We start from the raw sequence: 21,155 nt of genomic DNA on the forward strand, positions 1-21,155 counted from the left end.
TTTGTTCAACTGTTTAATGTTCATCTGATTCACTACAGGGGGCACATTATAGAAATAAATACCAGAACTTCCTGCTTTGTGAAGACATTCCTGTGTAAGAACCGGCAGGGTTCAAGTCTTCCTATTTTGGGAATAGCTGAATTGAAGTCGGAGTGGACTTCTTCAACTCTTAGGAGGAGGATCTTCAAAGGGGAACTGGGTGGAAGTGGTGGGAAGAGGCTGGTTTTCTGCAATAGCCTACAGTACTTGTTGAAACTTGTAGTTCGTACAATATGTAACACTACATTTCTGTGGCTGGAATGCTACACAAAGACTCCAGATCTAAAATAGGATGGGTGATATGGAAAGGGCCATGGTTAGCTTCCTGTTCCACACGCCAGTACCATTTCCCCAATTTGAAGGCATCTTTTCTCAGGGTACATAAAGCAGCTTGACTAGGTGTGTGGTGGTAGTAGTAATGAAGAATCATTTCCAGCTCAGAAAATCACATGAAAAGGGTGATTAACCTACCTTTCCCCAGCACCAATCCACATCAGGACCCCGCCAACATTACTTTACAGGTTTGGGGTTTTTTTTTACATTTAGTGGTCAAAGATTTCCAGCACCCTGTCCAGTTTGACTCTGTCCTGCCCAGCATAATCCAATCCACTTAAACTGGCAGCAAATGCAACATGCCATTTTAAGACCTTATGAACTGCAAACTGTTTTGCCATTCCCTGAAAAATTGCTCCCTCCTGACTCTTTTCCTATTATTCTGCACATCCAACCTGATGAAGAGTCCTGTGGAGCGCAGAAGCCTGCTCACTGGGATACTGTGGTTCTAATAGAAATATCTTAAGACCAATTTCTTGGTAACTAGTTAAGAATCCCAGAATTCTACAAAGCCCTGTAAAGTCAAGCTGGGTCTACCTAAAAGACAAGAAGTCTCACTGTGGCATTTTATTTGAAGATAATAATAAATTACTTTGAATTTGGCATTTTTCAGGGAGAAGTCTAAACCACTGCTTGACAGAGGTCCTTGCCTCCGTCGTCTGCCAGCCTGTGTCCAAGCTAGACATAAGCAGCAACTTAAAAGAGGAAGGGAGTGGCACAAATGAATACATATGACCATACAGCTCCTCTACTGCTGTGACTTGCTCATTCACTTGAGGGCACACAAGTCTCCTTACTTTCTTCTCTGCCCCCTCCCATTCCCAAAATACTTGGAGGCAAACAATTTCCCTTGGCTCCCACAGTCCAGAAAATAAACAAATCTTCTTTCTTCACAGATAGGCATTTTTAACAAATCCATCTAGCGCCCCACTTGATTTCGATCCAAGTTGTAAATTCCACGGATCTGAGGCAGCGTGGCAGAGGGCTACCCTGGCTGGAAACACCAGGGAGGAGCTGTCAGTGAAGGATGGACATTACTTGATTGTTCAATGGACAAGGTGAATGAGGAAGAGCAAGAGGCCGGGAATGCGGAAGGGGCAGGCAGACATTCTTTAGCGGATGCTGCCACACGTCAGGGTTTTGCATGAGACGTTCCCCAGCTTGGTCATGAAGTTCTTCCCCTTCCACTGAGCCACGCTGTCCTTAGAGATCTGGAAGTCAGCCTGAGGGGGTGGGAAGAGAGAACAAAGAACAGTCAGGATCAAAGCTAGTGGGCAAGAAACATTTTTTTTCCTCATCCTGTCTACACTTGGCACTGGTAGTGGGCAAGGGGAGCCCTGGCTTCATTGGAATCACCTCGTGGCCTAATTCTGGAAGAAAGACTGGAAAGACAGCAAGGAACACCCCGGGCACATCTTTGTGCCAGCTCCAAGAGAAGCCATGCCTTGCAATCTATTCTTTTTCCTCTTCAAATAAAGAACCCTAATGCATGCCATTTTATTGGACTAAATTTGAAAGCAGACTAGGAGCCCTCCCCCCTAAAGATCCCTTCCTCTGCCCAACAGTAAATGCTACACAAAGGCTACCTGGGATTGCCACAGGATCTTCAGTCAATGACGACCACTGAGGAATAGCCTGGCCTGCAGATGCCACGGTAAGGCTGCACTAGCTACAGGCTGCATGAGTGCCCATCATAAAAAACCTCCTTACCTGCAGCTTCTCAAAGACTTTCTTCTTGGGCTTCAGCTCGTCATCCGGCTGGCCGCTCTCAAAGCCCTCCACAAAGACACACTCTCCAGGGCACGAGCCTACTGGGGGGTCTAGGGGCTCTATTAGGGAAGGCTCCCCGACACTACAGGGGGGGGGGGGGAAGCAGCATAGAAAGAATTAAAGAAGGTGGTTTCACTGCTACCTCTTCCTTCACCTTCCAACCACTCTTGCCCAATAGGTAGGACAAAGGAACCAGCCAAGAAGGCAGTGTTGGGGGTGTACAGAAATACTCTCTGCTGCCCCCCTAGTCCTTTTGTAGTTCTGCTATTTCCCATCCTCCAACCACTGCCCTGTCCCGCTTTCTGGATGTACCTGCAAGCACAAAGCAGCATGGCCTGGGATTCTACTCCTCTCATCTTCTGGGGTTTCAAGTTACACAACACCACCACGAGCCTATCCTGGAGCTCCTCTTTGGGCACGAATTCTACCAGGCCGCTGACCACAGTCCGGGGTTCAGGCTCCCCCACGTCAATCTTCTCCACGTACAGGGCATCTGCGTCAGGATGGCACAGGGACAGAGGAAAACAGCGAAGGTCCAGAGCCCTTAGAAGGCAATGGTGGCCCAGGGCAAATTGCCTGAGACAGCCAGCTTGAAACCATACTTCAGTCCTCTCCACTTAGAAGCCCAAAAACAGAAGCCCACCTGAAAGCAATTGTTCCGAGGAAGAAGAAGAAGAAGAGTTTGGATTTATATCCCCCCCTTTCTCTCCTGTAGGAGACTCAAAGGGGCTTGCAATCTCCTTGCCCTTCCCCCCTCACAACAAACACCCTGTGGGGTAGATGGGGCTGAGAGAGCTCCGAGAAGCTGAGACTAGCCCAAGGTCACCCAGCTGCCGTGTGTGGGAGTGCACAGGCTAATGTGAATTCCCCAGATAAGACTCCACAGCTCAGGCGGCAGAGCTGGGAATCAAACCCGGTTCCTCCAGATTAGATACACGAGCTCTTAACCTCCTACGCCACTGCTACTCCTTCTCCACGTACCTTCTCCACGCTGAGCACTTTGCCCACACGGAGGTCCACCCGGGAGGGTACCACCTCCTCAGGATCAGAGTTCTTCACAGGTCCCTTGACCACAGACTCTGTACAGGGAAGAGAAGGGGAGCAGCTATTAGGGAGACTGAACAAAGGGAGAAGAAGCCTTGAGGCAGAGGAGCTCCTGATGGATCCAAAGTTTATATGCCACCGAAGCCTGGATTGGGAGATCCCACCCTCCAGTAATGTAAAGGGAATGCCATGAGACTGTATGCAAGAACAGAAAGAACTGGGGAGGAGCAGGAACAGAAGTGGAATGATGGAGGAGATGGGATACAAACCAAGGAAAACATGAGGGGTGGAATGAAGAATTTCCTCTTTCCCTTCCCCTAAAATGAAGGTAAGCCTGGAGTTGCAGGGGACCCAAATATTTCAGAAAAGCACGTGGATGCAATTGACCAAGGATTGAATTTCCGAACTGGAATGAAAACTACGACAGCAGGATCTGATCACTTTCCCTGGAGAAAGTGTCCCAAGCTCCTGGCTATTACTTGGACAATCTCCAAAGAAAGAGAACCGCAAAAACAAGGTGGCCCCTTGGGATAGAGAGGCAACCTGCACTGCAGGAAGGATTCCCAGCAAAGTCTACCCAGATGGACCCTAGCAAGCAGCCAGCCACACCACGTCTGCAGTTAAAGCCACCCCTTTCAATCCTGACATGTTGACTGTTTCAACATGTGCAGTTCTGTGGATGGCTGGAGCGTGGGAGGAAACCTGGAACCTCAAGGATGACTTCTTGCTCCCCACCCAAAAAAGGCTGTAGCAGTAGAAGAACCTGCAAGTGCCTTTTTTGTCCTTACTAGCTTTGGTGGGATCAGGGTATGCAGAACTGGTCAGCTTCTTCATTTGGGGGCTGCTGAACTTCTCCCGGATGGGCTCCAGGAGCTTGTTCAGAGCCACTTCCACCGAGTTCTTCAAGTCTCCAGGGTGGACAACCTGTTGTGGGGAAGGGAAACAGAGATCCAGTTAGTCTCTTCCTTCCCCTTGTGACATGTTCCCCTCCACAACACCCCGCCCCCCCTGGCATGGATTGCCAGTGCCCTTTTGTCAGACCCCAGCTATTAAGCTCCAGCAACCCACGTGACATTTGTTGGCTTGATTACTAGACCCATCTTCCAACTGTCAGTCTCCACCACAGATTTCTGTACAATACAACCCCAAGAACTGAACAAGGGAGGGGTAAAAGCAGACACCCACCACTTCCAGGCCGTAGGGAGCTCCACTGAAGAGAGGTGGCTGCACTTTAGGGTGCATGATGGGATTTAAGGCAAAAGCGAGCGCACTCCTAAATCCAAAGGGGAGAACCGGGTTTGATTCTCCGCTCTGCCCCTTGAGCTGTGGAGGCTTATCTGGGGAACCAGATTAGCGTGTGCACTCCAACCCATGCCAGCTGGGTGACCTTGGGCTAGTCACAGTTCTTCTGAGCTCTCTCAGCCTCACCCACCTCACAGAATGTTCGTTGGGGGGGCGGGGAAGGAAAGGAGATTGCAAGCCCCTTTGAGTCTCCTTACAGGAGAGAAAGGGGAGATATAAATCCAAACTCTTCTTAAAATACACATTGTTAGAAGAAGCCTAGTCAAGGCATATTACTCTCCTGTTCAGCACAGTCTTCAGCCTTACTTCCATCTTCTTGAGAGAAATTTTAGATTGTAAACTCCTCAGCACAGGGACTTCTCTCCCCAGTATGCAAGGCACCATGGACACTGACATCCAGCAGGAGCCATGGCACAGTGGCAGGGCATCTGCTTGACATGCAAGTCCCAGCTTCAATCCCTGGCATCTCCAGTTAAAAGGACCAGGCAGTAGAAGGCGTGGAAAACCTCTGCCTGAGACCCTGGAGAGCAGCTGCCACTCTGAATTGACAATATGGAGTGTGATGGATCTAGGGTCTGATTCACTATAAGGAACTTCATGTGTGCCACTATATTTTGAGGAATATGGGTGGCAATGATGATAAACCAGACACACAGGCATAACTTTGAGCTACAGAAATGATGCCTGTTGGATGCAAAGTAGGAGTCAAAATCCCAACCTCAGGATCTCCTCTCTTCTCCCTGCCTTCATGAATCATAGAGTTGGAAGAGACCCCAAGGGCCATCAAGTCCAACCCTCTGCAATGCAGGGACACACAATCAAAGCACTCCTGATAGATGGCCATTCAGCCTCTGTTTAAAAACCTCCACAGGAGGAGACACCACCATGAATCTCAGCCCAGCTTTACAACTTGCAGTGACCCCACCAAGAAACACAGAGTAGGAGACTGGTCTCCCCCAGCACTCAACCGTATTTTAAAGCCTACCTGGCAGGACAGTTCAGGCTCCGATACAGGAGACCAGGATAAAGACAGTCCCCCCACCCCCCCATGCAAGCCGACAGCACAGCAGCTGCCCCCACCTCTGCCCTCAGCCCAGGGCATCACCTCATCAGCAAAGTCCTTCTCCAGCTCCGCATAGTTTGTGTAGGTTTTGTTCCCTCCCCATTTCTCATCTCTCAGGATCACAAACTCTGTCAGTGGCAAAAGGAAAAAAAGGAGAGATCCACATTAAAAGGAACATGGGGTACAACCCAAAATGTTTGCTTCAAAAAAAAAAAAGCTGACTTCTAAACTCAAACTAGACCTTTATTAGGTCTTCAAAAAAAGAAAGTGTATGGTATGCACCAGATAGGGTTTAACAGAATGACACGACGGATTAAAAAAACAGAAACATACAGGCATCATTGGTACAAGGAGGAAAGCCCAGAAAGTGATTTCAAGTATTAACCAGGAAGTTGGCCACCAATTGCAAAACCTTAGGGTCCTGATTATCCATAGTTCAATTTGGAATTAGGAGAGACAGGGCCTGCCAGAATTGGAACCTTCCAAAAGAAACTAGATCTGAATTCTGTAAATCTTGGGCAAGCGAACGGAATATGGTCTGACGACTCAACAGAGGTTGGGCAATGTACGCAACCATGCGTCTGGGGTAAGGATGTCTTAAATCTCTCTGGGGATAGATTAAGAAGAAACGTGTTGGTTCTTGCTCTCGTGATCACCCATGATTTGGTGATCACCCATAAGCTGAGCAGCAGTGGCGTAGTGGTTAAGAGCAGGTGCATTCTAATCTGGAGGAACTGGGTTTGATTCCCCGCTCTGCCACCTGAGCTATGGAGGCTTATCTGTGGAATTCAGATTAGCCTGTGTACTCCCACACACGCCAGCTGGGTGACCTTGGGCTAGTCACAGCTTTTTGGAGCTCTCTCAGCGCCACCCACCCACCCACCCTCCCTCCCTCTGGGCTGTTGAAACACACTTGAAAACATGTATGCAGGGATCACCTCCACATCCTTCCTTGTTCTTCCCCATGGCTAGCAGAAGAAGGCCAAATGCAGATGCTTGTGCGGGGGGAGAGTGGAGGAAGATGAAAAAGGGTCTCTCACCTCTGTCATCGTTTAGAGACAGGCCTCCTAGTCACTCAAGCAACCAGCAACGGTTCTAACCATATCAAGGCCCACAAATCAAGACCCTGCTCCTGCTTTTGCTGCTCAGAGATGGTTACCTGATTTGAGCGGAAAGAGCACGTGCTTGATGAAGGACAAGACACCGTTGTTCTCCACGTTCCCTGGCTCGCAGAAAGCTTTCTTCAGCTTCTTCTTTACATCTTCCTTACGGTCCAGAAGATCAATCTTGGACTCCTAGGAAAGAGAAGGGGGGAGGGATTCTTGTGGGACTGCCCACCGTTTGTGGAGCTGTTCTTGGGATGGGAGGTCCCACCAGTTGTTTAGAGGCAGAGGAATTGTGGGATCAGGATTCAGAACTAGGGCTTGCAGCCTTTAGCTGACGAACTAATTCAATACAAAGATGCTTCTCCTCGATCAGGGTGCAAGAGTTAAAAAGCAACGTCGAAGAGACATTCTCACACAGGAATGGATCAGGAATGCCTCTTTTACCACTTTTGTTTTAAAAAATATTTACAAGAACCATGGACAGCAGACACCGTTGTAAAAGAGGAATTCCTGATCCACTCCTGTGCGACAATGTCTCTTCTACGTTGCTGTCGGCTGTACTGCACTCCATGCATCATCTAAAAGCGAAGTATGCTTATTTTGCAGAGTAAAATTATTCATAAGTAAATATATGAAGATAGGTAAATTTCAGTGGATTCAAATCATTCTACAGTGATATGAAATCACAGAATCAGAGAGGGAAGGGGTCTTCTAGGCCAGGGGTCTGCAACCTGTGGCTCTCCAGATGTTCATGGACTACAATTCCCATCAGCCTCTGCCACCAGAGGGGGATTTTCCCTTCCTCTTCTCCTCCTTTCTGGCCCTCCCCTCCCTATGCAACCACAAGCACTGGGCGATCCTCAAAGCGGCTAGCGAGCACTACAGGGCAGTGTTTCTCTGCAGGCGCTGCTCTGGTTTTGTAGCCCCAGGCAATCCAACCTACCCACCCACCCTGTTTTAAAGACCTCCTCCCTGCAGGATTCAGCTGCTGCGGCTAGCAGCCAAAGTTTAGGGACCAACCTCCTCTGAAGAGCTCATCTTGCTGCCAGTCAGCCCGGGCACCATGGGGTTCATCAGATGGATGCGTTTGGCATAGCCCAGGGATGGGAGGCTCTGGAGAAAGACAAAGAGAGAGGCACAACACGAGCAACATCAGGGGCTGCTAGATCCTGGCACAGGAGTTCAGCTAGAGGGAAGGGATTCTCTTTGAGAGGAGGGGAAACAACTCCCTGAAGAGGACCACTCCCCTCCTCCCTCTTTCAAAGCTCCCATTTGTTTTGAAGAAGCCTGAACAGAAGGTCTTCCCATCTGGCCTGTCCCTCCAGAATTGGGAGTGGGGTGGGGCAGGAAGAGAGAGAAGGCGTGTCAGTTGCCTTTTGGATTTTTCTGCCTCAGACACCAGAATGGTTTGAGCCAGCCCAGGGCCAGAAGAGGTGGCCAAAAGACATCGAGCCATGATTGGTGGGCAAGGGTCAATGAGTCACACAAACAACCGAGTAGATAGGCCAAGCCTCGATGCCAACCTTTTCCGCAAAGGTGAAAATCTTCCTCTGGTCCACTCCTCCAAACTGTGCATCAACTTTCAAGTACTCTTCATCCAGTGCCTGTGGGGATACACAAATAGAGGGCTTCTGTGTGTGTATGTGTGTGTGCCATCAAGTCACAGCTGATTCATGGCAAACCTGCAGGGTTTTCAAGGCAAGAGATGTTCAGAGATGGTTTGCCATTTGCCTGCCTCTGATAAGAGAGTTCTGAAAGAACTGTGACTGACTCAAGGTCATCCAGCAGGCTCCATGTGGAGGAATGGGGAATTGAACCCAGTTCTCCAGATGAGAGTCCACTGCTCTTTACCACTACACCACACTGGCCCACAGAGGGCTTTTTCGCCAACTTATTTCATGCAGGGAAATGTTTATCTACAAACCCAGTTAGACACTTGTTGTGTGGCAGAAAGTTCCAGAGGTTAACTACAAGGAAAATAAATACTTGATTCCTTCACTGCAAGTTCACTGCGTGCTTATTTTCACAAATGTTCTCAAGTTCAAGCATGATCCTTCCTAGTTAGAGTTTGCTGTGGCCTTTATCCCAACGACTCAAGGCTGAATGAAGCAAACACGAGTTCTCCTTCTGCCACTCCAAGGACAAAGAGGCCTAATCCTTGCAAATTTCTATGCATGCGTCTGTTTGCATGTAGGCCTGGCCTGCAAACTGTTCTCCCCCTTTCCCACATGTACTTCTTTCCTTTTTTCCTCCTCAAGGGAAGAATTTCATGAACTGGCTCCACACGCAGGCAACCTTGAGGCTTCTGGGAGATCCTTGCCAATGCATGGGCACTGGGTGAAGATGCCCTCCCCCCACCATCAGCTACCTGCAGTCCTGGATAGAGGAGGCCACTCAGCAGCGGATGCTCTACTTGCTTCACCACTTCTGCACCCGCTTTCTTAGCATCGTGCTGGGTGACAACAGAGGACAGGCGGTAAACATCCAGTGTGTACTCCCTGGTGAGGAAAAACAGTGATTTACTGTGATGCAGAAGTGCCATCTTCTTTCACAAATCTGCTAGCCAACAGTTTTTCGGAGATGTGCTACCACCTTCCCTGACTGAGGATATCCCTCTCCCTTCAAATACTGGTTCTTCTGTGTTCACTTAGGGTATAACCACTGATCTCACCCAAAGAAATGAGTACACACAGTTCCAGACAACTGCAGCTGATGCCCAAACAAAATCTCTAGCCCCACTCATATGATGGGCTGGGATGCTTATGGGTCCATCCTGGGACATGCATTCTGCACAGACAAGTTTCCTACAGTGAGAAGCTTCCTGTTCCTGGGCCACTTCCTATTCATGGCTGCGCACTGCAGCATTCAATCAGAAGTGTACATAGCAGCTGCCTGGCCAAGGCTGGAACCTAACCTCAGACTTAATTCCATTGTGGGGACAATGGAATGAGTGCAGCAATTGTCTGCAAGGGTGCGCTGGTTTATTCTGCACCCATGCCATCACCTTGCCCCAGAAGGACAGAAGCCTTATTGAACCTTCAAATATTCTGTATTTAACTAAAAGATAACTCTGCTTAATGGGTACAAGATTGCACCGAGCTACAAGAAGCCCACATTCAAACAGAAGCACAGCCAAACAGCTTACTCAGTTTCCTTTGGGAAACCCAATGGCCCAGGACAATGGCTAAGCCCTGATTTTACTAGGCCACCTGAGAGTGAAGCTTCCATCTTCATTCACGTCCCTGCACATCCCAGTTCTTTCTCTGACTTCCTATTTCACAGCAAACCAGTTTGCCTTCTAGCCAAACTGGGAAATTATGGTTTGTTGCAAAAAAAAGAAAGAAAGAAAAAAGAGGGGGAGTCAGAGCATACAAGGGGACAGTCTTGTTAGTGCAGTGGTGGCGAACCTATGGCACTCCAGATGTTCATGGACTACAACTCCCATCAGCCCCTGCCAGCATGGCCGATTGGCCATGCTGACAGGAGCTGATGGGAATTGTAGTCCATGAACATCTGGAGTGCCATAGGTTCACCACCACTGTGTTAGTGTAATGTCAGACCTTGGTTCATGCTCAAGATAATGGACTGGAACATGATGCAAGTTTAAATGCAGGCGGCTGAGCATTGACTTGGGCTGCCAACAGATCTAGGGAAAAAGCATCCTGTCACTTCGGCAGAGGTTTAACGTTTGAAAATGAGCAAGTGGAGCTTTGTATGATATGGAGGAAAGTAACACTGCCTTGTCAACAACATCCTGTTAAACCTCTATTACTCCGACCTAGATAGTCCAGGCTAGCCGAATGTTCTCAGATCTTAAAAGCTAAGCAGGACCAGCCCTGGTTAATACTTGGACAGCAGACCACCAAGGAAGACCACTGTTGCTACACAGAGGCAGGCAATGAGCAAACCATCGGAGACCGTCTCTTGCCTTGAAAACCCTATGAGGCAGTGGAGACTCTTGCTCACGTCGATTGTCTGAGATTTGTGGGTATTAGGAATTTCTCTCCTTGGCTGGCCCTGGACAAATCTGAAAGAGACTCTCACAATTCTGTTGTGGAGCTTCTGTTGAACAATACAGATGTCGTGCTCTTGGAAAAGTAGCAAAATTTCTTTTACAAGTGACAGAACTTACCTCTAAGTCAGCACGTCCAAATTAAAGCTTACTCTGTCATCACCAATGTTTTTGAGCCGTAATTCTTGTTTTCATTACTTGCCAAGCAAGTGTCTGTACTAAATTAGCTTTAGAGCCTATTTTATATGCCTAATAAAGGTTGTTGTTGTTGTAACCCTATGAGGTCGCCATAAGTGGTCTATAACTTGATAGCAAGCAAAAAGCCTCTGCTAAAGGGACAGGACCTTTTTGGCATGGCCATGTGCTAAAAAAGCACCCTTCCTTGGTGGTCTCTCACCCGCTCCCCTTCTCGCAAACAGACTAACTTGCTGAGCTGATAGTCAGTCCCACGGACGAATCGGAGCTTCTCGAGAGGCACCCCGATGCTTTCCAGCATTGCCTTGATCACATTCTCATAATACTGGGTACGCAGCTCCAGCAACTCCCAGGGGGCCTTCATGTTGTCCAGGTAGGCATGGAGATCAGCAAATAGGATCGTCACCTAGAATTGAAATGAGTGTGCTTGAGCTCATGCCCCCGAGCCCTGCAGTTCCCAAACTGTGGCCTGGGAAACAAAGACACTTTTCCAGGTGGGCCATGAGAACAAGAGGAACAGGGAGATCTGGGAGAGAAAGTACTTGGGAAGAGGGCCTCTATGGCTAACCTGGACTTGTCACTGCAGAAATGTCCCTCAAATACAGCCCATTGCTCACTTATCTTATACACCTTATTTTTCACACTTAATACAGTGGAACCTTGGTTTTTGTCACCTTTGGAGTTCATTGGTTTCGGGTTTTGCCAATTCTTTGGGTGAAAATTTTGCCTCGGTTTTCGTTCGTCACTTCTTTTTTTGTTGGTTTTAGCTGGCGCGCATGCGCTAAATTTGCAGCAAAAACCGGTGACCCCCTGCTGCTCCATTGCTTGCAACAGGGATCCTCAGTTTTCGTTTGTTTCTGTTTTCGCCGAGGTTCCTTGGACAAATTAACAACAAAAACTGAGGTTCCACTGTGATTAAACTTGTTCCATGTTGACTTTGTTTTATGTTGTGGGGGAGAGCAGCACAGAATTACTTTGCATGCAGGCCTTGAAAAAGAATAATACATTTAGAATCCTTTCTCCAAGTGCCTTTTGAGAAGTCAAAGGATGTTTCAATCCAGTGTTTGTACACCTTGATGTCAGCAATGGTATTTGCTTAAATACTCAATGGAAGGATGCAAACAAAGAAGACAAAATAGACCACACCCCCGTCTGGAACCATAATGACCCCTCAAATGCTGTCAGTCCCCGACGACTTAGTATTTCCAAGCTATGTGTGCCTAAGACCATGCCCAAAAACCTGCCTGGCCTCATAGGCAAACATCTGTGCTTCACTGTCTTATAGTGCTTCATTGGTATTTGTCCAGCTGTGATGTCAGAGACATAGGATGGGAAAAGAGTGCTCCCTGCTGCCCAAGACACTGATGATGCTCCCAGGTTTTTATACAGGCAGGTCCATCCCTCAGTCTCCCATGTCCGTAACTGCACCTATTTCTTTTTACATCTGTGTAACAAGATACTAGGACAGCAGACACCATTTGTCTTCATTTCTGGTTGGCCCCATCTCAACCAAAAGGAACTCTGGTGAGAGTCTGTCAATGCTGCAAGTGTCACAGAGTGCAAGGAAGCATTGGACTCAAGATTCTGAACTGCTGTGTGATGCACGGCATAAGTACGGTTTGGAGGAGCAGCCAAAAACAAAGTGCAATCACAAACAGACTGCAAGGGGAAAAAATTCCTAGGAACTTAACAGGACTCTGATCGGATAAGCTGACTTGTGCTCTGACTGATGGTGCAACCAGTTAACTAACAGAAAGAGGAAGTATCTCTCTGAGAAGGCAAGGATTGAACAGCTTTTGGATTTCTACGTGTTAACATCAAATCCCTCAGCTGTGTGTGAAAATCTACCCTGAGAGGATTTCAGTCAGAAAATGAATCTAAAACGAAATATAGCGTGTGTCCGTGTATGCTGAAATATACAGAAAAAAGAACTGGAAGTGTATTTATTGGTAAAAGCAGAGGTGAAATAGTGAGAGAGACTTTCCTTAGAGACCATAAATAAAGGGTAAGAGGTATATATCTTCTGGGAGATAGAAGAAATCCCTAAGCCAGTTAGGAAGGGAATTATACTCAAAGGAGGATTCCCTGTCTGAGGTATTATCTCATGAGGGAGATTGCTGTAGAGTGTGTATCTAACAGTGTGTATCTAACAGGCTTTGTGTACTGAGAGAAAGGGTAGCAGCCTGTTAGAACCTAGTGTCCTTTTGAATCCATTTGTTATTAACATCCAAGAGTAACTCAAGACAAAACTGCACCTCCATAAAAAAATTCGACATCTAAGAAACCTAGAAAGTTTGATAAAATCCTGTGCCTGTGACAGAAACATAAGATTGCACATAGCTTACTCCTGCCTGATTTCCATTAGTTGATTTTCTCCATAGTTCCATCTTTGTTTGTTCAAAAAAATGTTCCTTCTAATTTGTTTGAAGCTGCATCAGTTCTCCAGTGACATTTTCAAAGGGATTGGTTTACAAAGAAAAAAGCATTCTACACCTTACTGTGGAACATACGACCAGAAAGGCTATTCAGTCCTGTGAGACCCAAAAAGGCAAGGCAGGAAACATTTGCCTTACAGTGATCAAAAGGTGTAGAGCAGCAGAGGTGTGTGTGTGTGAAATACGCCGCAAGACCTCCTCTCCGTCACTGCACCACTTGCCAAGAGCCAAGCCTCTGTCCAAGCCCATTCTTACCTCACATCCAGCTTTGAGGAAGTCTGCAATCTTGGACATGGGCACAAAGTAAGCTATGTGAGGCTTTCCTGTTGTGGCTGTCCCCCAATAGATCTTCAGCTCACGCTCTTTCAAGATGGCCTTCAGCTTGTCCTCTCCAAGAACTTCCTGAAAAGAGGGACAAATTCACCATCTCTAGGCTGTTGATGTGGGCATCCAGGTTATAAGAGTATTTGAAGAAAACACTGGATAAGGCATGCATTCAGTAATTCTCAAGTTGTGACCCATTCAAGTTTCATGCAAAGTCAAGGATCTACAGCGGAGACCCTTTATTGTATAATTATCTGTAGGATTAACTCTTGGTATTTTTATAGTATTTTAAATTAGTCAATGTTGAAGAAATGCATTCATAAGAGATACAGTAAATACAAATAATTTTAATAGTATTTTCTTGTTCATTATATCCACAAAAATCTAGGTATCTACCTTTTGCCAGGAGATTATCACTCTGATGTGGAAAATTAAATTAGAAGTCTATGGCTGCATCCACGCATGAATGGATACTGCACTATCACTATACTACAATTACCATTCCAAGCTTGACAGGTTATTCCATACAGGAAAAGCCAGGTGTGAATGACTGATATAGTACAATGACAACACAATATCCAATTATGCTGAAGGCAGCCTATTACTTTTCAAGGTCATGACTGTATCTCATCTTTGCTTTGCTCATCATGACAAGAGTAATCCCCAAGAAGACTCAGGATCCAACACAAAATTCACTAGGTGTCCTTGAGATATCGCTAAGACAGCAGCATCCACACATCTATTGCTCTGTGTTCACATACACCCTCCTTTTCCCATCTCAAGCAAGATGAAAGGCTTCTTCCTGTCTTTGGAAGCCTTCAAACGTCAGTTTTCTATGACATTGCAATGTGAGCAGTTGGATAACTGGAGTTTGTTTCTTTGTACAGAAGAAATAAATTGCAGTTTGACCAGGAGACATGGCAAACTGCGGTTTGACTGAAGATTTCCAAAATCAACTTCAAGGCAAATGCCATGCACAAAGGAAGAAGATAATAACAAAGCCAACAGGCTAGGTTCATGCCTGTTGTAAAGAACTCTGGTTGATCATGATGTGTATATATAGCTAACCTGTATAACAAGGTAACAGCAGGGCAATACTTCTGATAATCGAACAAAGTGATCAGCAAGTTTTTGAGTTCCATCAGATGCTCAAAACAAAAAAATGGGGGTGGGGGAGATGGGCAGAATAGAAAACCCACAGCCCTGCACTCTGCAGTCTTTTAAAAGTTGAGAACATACTGCAGATTTGCTTAGACTAGATGCCAGTGGCGAAGCTACAAGGGGACGGGGGTGCGCGCCATGCACTGGGTGCACGCCTGGGGGACGCGAAAAATCGCCCCCAAGCCCCTCCCCCTCCACGGCGCCCCCCCTTACCTTAGTTCCTTTCCTTTTTGAGAACTTTTTCAGGCTGCAAAAGGCCTGCTTGCAGTAAAAATGCCCTGAGGAACTACAGTTCCCAGGAGACCTTGGGGCTCACAAGGTCTCCTGGGAAGTATAGTTCCCACCAGGCCATTTTTTCTGAGAACCCGAGAGCCTTGTGCAGCCCTACAAGGATTCTCAAGAAAGGAAACACTAAGAAACAGGCCTGATGGAGAAAGGGAAGCTTGGCCTTGGAGAAAATATATGAAAATCTTGCACCAAGGTTGCAGGTTTGGCTAACTCAGCATACGCCTCTGCTAGATGCCACTGGATTCAGAACTGATACTATGGAAAGCTACTGGCAAAAAAGAAGTAGCAGTTAATCAGCCATCTAGCACTAATTGGAAATAGATGACAAAACTTGACATCAAAATAGCAACATTCAGAAATCAGCAGGGATTACCGGTATTTCAGTTTTACAAGATTATTTACTAGAAAACCATCATTTTTCAAAGAAATTTCAAAAAATGAGACTAAACCATATTACTGAGCTAGAAAGTATCAGTAATTTTGATTGAGTGTTAAATGAACAGTCAATTGGAGTCAAGCTTCTTTCTATCACCACAAACAGAAAAACAGCATAGCAAAACTAAGACGGTTGTTTTATCACAAATCACTGATGTTGCAAACAGTCACGGTGCTCACGGAAGGGCTAGTTCTTGCATTTTGCAGCCAACACACTACACACATCCAACAAATTACACGTATAGTTTAGATGCTCACAGAAGTTTCACTTTAGTCATCTGTTAAAGTAGATTCTAGCTCATAAAAGCTCTGATATGGGTAGCCCCGGATAGACTGATCTAATCAGATCTCAGAAGTTAAGCAAGGCCTGGTTAGTATTTAGATGGGAGATCACTATGGAACAGTAGGGTTTCTACACAGAGGCAGGCAATGGCAAAGCACCTCTGAATGTCTCTTGCCTATGAGGTCCCCATAAATTGGCTATGACTTAATAGTGATAAAAAATAAAGCCAACTCAAATAGTGCAAAATAAGCTAAAATATATATTTTATTACAGCTAAAATTCCTTATGCATTTTGCCAAGAGGCTTCTTCAGGGTAATATGTCATATTTAACAAAATAATTGAATTACTGAGTTTATAGAAATAGTTATTTTGTTAAAATTATATGGTAAAGAAAACATTATACTAAAAATTTCTGTTATGAGATCTGATAGTCTTTAATTCTCCTTTGTTGTTGCTGTTGCAGAAGCTGAGTGCAACAGTTATTGTCTGGAATGTTAATTGGTCCTAATAAATGGCCTGGTGATACCAGTGTTTTAGATCTGACAAGGAAGCATCAAGTCAGACACGACACCAGGACATCTGGCGTAGGGAACAGCATCTCAGTGATAGTGGTATATGATTAGGGATCACCTGCCGTTTGTATTGAGGAGCAACGGTACATAAACTTTGGTAACTTGTGGATGATTCACATATTACAGAGTTCATGTCACATATAAGTAGCCACCATAAGGACTTTGGATCAGATCTGCAGTCAGAGGGCCCAATTTGGAATCCAACTGAGGAATGTGGGAAAAGAAAGGCTTGCCCCCCCCTCAGCATCTTTTCCCCAACCTCATACTGTCCTGGAGTGTTCCTATTTGTCCTATCCATGAAACTCAGGGCCTTTTCAGGTAAGGAAATTGCCTAGGAGTGTAAGCACCTCTCCCTGCAAGCCTCTGCAAATTACATTCTCAGCAGGAAACTCCAATTTCTGTCGAAAGACTTCCTAATGTGTGAAATCGATTCTGAGTCAGACTACTCCTGCACTTCTGTGTTGCCTGCAGAACCAGAAACCCAAGGTAGCCTTCCACTCAGCCCTTCTGGCAAAGGTACCTGTAAATTCCGGGTGATCAGATGATACTTTTCTTGTGCTGTCAACTCGTGCCCCATCGTGCCAGCAGCTGCTCACCAACCAACAAGAGTCTGGGGGCTGAAAATACATGTAACAAAATACATGTCTGTCACAGAGAACAGCCAGCCTTACAGAAGGAACTGAGATTTCTTGCCCTTTTCCTCATTAAGCGTTATGGACATGGGGAGGGGGGACACACAATATGTGTGGTGGCGAACCTATGGCACTCCAGATGTTCATGGACTACAATTGGCCATGCTGACAGGAGCTGATGGGAATTGTAGTCCATGAACATCTGGAGTGCCATAGGTTCGCCACCACTGCATGGAGTCAATCCTGGAACTGGCTTTCCTAAGATACTTAGCTTGGACATACATATTGAGGGGGACAAGAGAAGGATTTCGGCTGGTGGTTTAAGCAGCACAAATTCCACCTCAAAAAACAACTGGAGGGAGGATAAAGGAGCGCAGATTGCTGGATTGCCCTTCTCGCCCCTTGGGAACTGGATCAGGCAGTCCTCCTCGCATTCGAAGGAACATAAGAAGAACATAAGAACTAGCCTGCTGGATCAGACCAGAGTCCATCTAGTCCAGCACTCTGCCACTCGCAGTGGCCCACCAGGTGCCTTTGGGAGCTCACATGCAGGATGTGAAAGCAATGGCCTTCTGCGGCTGCTACTCCTGAGCACCTGGTCTGCTAAGGCATTTGCAATCTGAGATCAAGGAGGATCAAGATTGGTAGCCATAGATCGACAGCACAAGAAGGACCTGAAAGACTCCTTCGAGGCTCCTTCTGCGGAAGAGGAGGAGGCTGCAAGGCCTCCCCAAAGCAAGTCCTTTCCTCCAGAGGCGAAGAAGCTCCACAGGCAATGGTGGAGAGAGAAGCCGGGGATCCCAAACTGCCTAGACGCGAAGCTTGTCCATTCAGCCTCCCCCACCCGAAGCGACCGCCACTCACCGACCTCCTTATCGCCAGGCTTTCGCCGGGTTGCATCAGCTTCCTCGCTCTCGGCGCTCTGCTACCCAGCCTAGCAGCGAAGCCTAACGAGCGGAGCACAGAAAACCTCGCTCCGCGGGCGAAGTGGGAGGGGCCTGGTCAGCCGCCCCCAGCTCAGTCAAGATGGCAGCGGAGGGTGAGTGAGGGAGGGTGCGTGAATGGAGGGCGGATACTTGGGGAGGGGGCGAGGAGGAACGGCCGGTCACGGCTCCGGGGGTACAGCAGCCGCTTGTCTGGGGGTGGTGCTGGAGACTTCTCTCGTGGACTGGGAGAATTCCGGTCTCTACTGGGGAGGGGGGCGTGTCGGTGAGTTTCTGGGGTTCAGGTCTCTCAGCCCCCACCAGCGTCCCTTCTTTTCATTTCATTTATTGAGACCCTGCCTTTCTTCGCAATGAGCACCCAAAGCAGCATACAATATCTCTTCCCTCCCATTGTAATCTCACAGCACCCCTGTGGAGCAGGCTAGCCTGAGTTTGTGCCACCACCCACCTTCCAGGATAGAGTAGGAAGTTGAAACTGGGTCTTCTTGAGCTCTAACCACTACACCACACTGGCTAAATGGAAGCGTCCATAGCAGAGGGGTGATGCGATCCCGGGTCTGCAAGATAATCGCCACCAGCTGGTGAAGGTGCTCCTCCTCCGCGAGCCCTAAGATTTTCCTGGATTTTTTAAAGTAGTGGTTTGGGTGGCTTTGCAAAAGTTGTTAAACCAAAACTTGTTAAATCAGTAAAGTGACATAAAATGCGTCATTTATAACTTTAGCATGGAAAATTATATCATTCGGCCTATTTACAAGTATGCTTTCTATTTTTTTTAATTTAATTTTTATAAATATGAACAAGAGCAGAAAAAAGGAAACACAGAAGCAACCTCAGCAAGATACTTGCAGTTACATCATAGGAAAATAGGGAAAGAGTGTTGAGCAGTACCGGTAAATAAGTGATGATGGCAACATTTAGAGTGATAATGAGCATTGGATGGTGATTATCATATAAATCTTCGCATAAATCAAAAGAAACCTTATAAAAATTTAATAAATAAACAATAATGTTATACAGTACCATACGCTAAATTGTGATAAATAGAATAGATTTAAAAAAAAAACTTGCAATGGTAATTACTATTACAAATGTCTAAAAGAGTTGTTCAATATTGAAAGTCAGGTTCACATATTATAATAATTGATCCATGATATATTTGAATGTTCCCTCCTTTAACTCTTTTCAATACAATATATCAAGATGATTATTAATAATTCATATTTATCATCAATCTCCTTCCCTGCTCCCCATTTTAAAAAGTAATAGAAATAGCATGTTTTCTATCTACCTTGAAATTATTTTATTGGTCTTTTGTTCACATGGTTCATTAATTTTGCCATTACTGCATATTTCTCTAGTTTACTTTCCCAGCCCTCCTGGCGTAGGCATTGTTCTGCTTTCCATTTTGCTTCAAATGTAAGCTGCCATTATCATTTATCTAAAACAATTCTTCCGAAATTTTTGGAATCTTTTTTGGCAAAATGCCCCAAAGTGTCCTCTTGGCTTCCATAGCAGGTTTAATTTTCTGGATTTTGTCACGTATTGCTTTCTAATGTTTTTTGTCTTTTCGCACGTCCACCACATATGATCTAGGCCCGGGTGTCATCCACCTCCTTACATTTCCAGCATTTCCCTTTATAGTTCTTGTCCATTTTCTCAAATACCTTTGGAGTAATATACCAGTGATAAAACATCTTGTACCAGTTTTGTCTTAATATATGACTGGTTGTAAGTTTTATATCTTTCATCCGTAAGATTTCCCATTGTTGGAAAGAGATTTCTTCCTCAAAACGTTGCATCCATCTGATTATACATGCTTTAACTATACATTCTTTTTCTGTGTCAAATTGAAGTAATAGCTTATAAATCTATCCATGATTCCTTTAAAAAAAATTCGCTGAGGTTGTATACACTTTGCCCAACTTCTTACTGTTTGCAATGTGCGTTTCTTAAATGAAATGTGCCCAGTATTTGATAAACTTTTGCCAGTGCTGTCACACCAAATGTATATTTAATTTTTGCTAGCTGAGATAGGAAAAAATAAATAAAAATTACATAGTTAACAAAAAAAGTGCTTTAGTTTGGACCCTCATACAGCCTTAATAAGTAGCACTACCATAATGTTCTGATATTAAATATTTAACTTTATAAATTCTTAGTTGTCTAATTATGTATTAGTATTAAACACTTTGTAACACATTAATTGTTCAAAAAATTATTTACCTCAAGGGAAAACATTTCTTCAAAAGGTTGTATTGAATCTACAAAACAAGTTTTCCCCCCCATTTAGAAAAAGGGGAAGCTTTTTCACTGCTATCCGTTTTGAGTGTGAAAAACCTTGCCTTAAGAAGCATTTAGCTCATTCTAAAGGAGTAAGTATTTTTTACAGCTTTTATTTCATTGTTCCCTCTAATTTTTCAGTTGGGAAAAAAAATTAGCAGCAGTCCTTGAGGGGAAAAAATGTGGGGAGAGAAGTTTCCTCCCTGACTTCACATCTCTACTGGTGTGGGGGAGTGTGAGGACTTGGCACAGCCTGACACGAGTAGAAAGGAGGGGTCTTGGGGAGGAACTGAGACACTCCCAAACTCTGTTGGGCAGATAAGAGCTCCCCTCCATCAAAACCTGCATTCAGAGTAAGTAGGATTGAAGGAGAAGGCCTGACAGGCCTGAGTGAGCCAAATAATAATCAGAGCATAACTTTTCATTATATTTTAGCTGGAGCCAGTATATTCAGTGACCTTAGACGAGACAGTAATGTATCCAAGATAAATTGTGCAGGGTGGGTCAGATCGATTTAAATCATTATTAAATCAGTAAGTTTTGACTTTAATCATTAATTTCTACCTAAAGACTGGTATTCTTGCTGGTATTAATATTTACGAGATGAAAGTTTCATTCTTAGAATAATAACTTTTCAGATTAATTTTGCAGTTATATAAAAAATTACTGATTTGGTTCTACTATTAGAAATACATAGGAAATTCATCTCACAACAATTTCATTTCATTTGGGCAACCAAGCCTTGTATTTCTTGGTTGCAGTGTTTGGAATTTGGCGTGCATACCTGCCTTACCCGTAGGTAGAGGAACTTCATTAAAACATATCCCAAACTTGATCTCTTTTACAGCCTGTACATTCTTTAACTGTTATCCTCCAGGAACAGAATAGTGTGATGAACCTCAAGTAATACACACCAAGATCTCCAGACTTGTGGAG

The 21,155-nt window shown here is 45.5% G+C and overlaps 2 protein-coding genes across 4 annotated transcripts in view; one reads left to right on the forward strand and one right to left on the reverse strand.

Annotated features, from left to right (window-relative positions):
• Window positions 1-18,006, reverse strand: YARS1 (tyrosyl-tRNA synthetase 1). Of its 3 annotated transcripts, none has more exons than XM_048502319.1 (14): window positions 17,860-18,006; window positions 16,884-16,980; window positions 13,555-13,701; window positions 11,095-11,270; window positions 9,026-9,155; window positions 8,181-8,261; window positions 7,678-7,770; window positions 6,711-6,846; window positions 5,594-5,679; window positions 3,975-4,110; window positions 3,124-3,221; window positions 2,455-2,648; window positions 2,083-2,224; window positions 1-1,595 (listed from the first exon to the last, which is right to left on the reverse strand). In XM_048502319.1, the coding sequence occupies exons 2-14, from the start codon at window positions 16,938-16,940 to the stop codon at window positions 1,485-1,487; spliced, it is 1,587 nt and encodes a 528-aa protein (XP_048358276.1). In that variant the 5' UTR covers window positions 16,941-16,980; window positions 17,860-18,006; the 3' UTR covers window positions 1-1,484. The 3 variants fall into 3 exon arrangements, with proteins under 3 accessions (XP_048358276.1, XP_048358277.1, XP_048358278.1); XM_048502320.1 differs by having other exon boundaries at window positions 17,864-18,003; XM_048502321.1 differs by lacking the exon at window positions 17,860-18,006 and adding an exon at window positions 17,670-17,823.
• Window positions 17,958-21,155, forward strand: part of LOC125435419 (S100P binding protein) — a 19,120-nt gene continuing 15,922 nt past the window's right edge. Inside the window, 1 exon segment of the mRNA XM_048501618.1 lies at window positions 17,958-18,034. The gene's annotated coding sequence lies outside the window, so the exon portion shown is untranslated.

Source organism: Sphaerodactylus townsendi, linkage group LG06 (genome assembly GCF_021028975.2).
Source record: "Sphaerodactylus townsendi isolate TG3544 linkage group LG06, MPM_Stown_v2.3, whole genome shotgun sequence".
Classification (NCBI taxonomy): domain Eukaryota; kingdom Metazoa; phylum Chordata; class Lepidosauria; order Squamata; family Sphaerodactylidae; genus Sphaerodactylus; species Sphaerodactylus townsendi.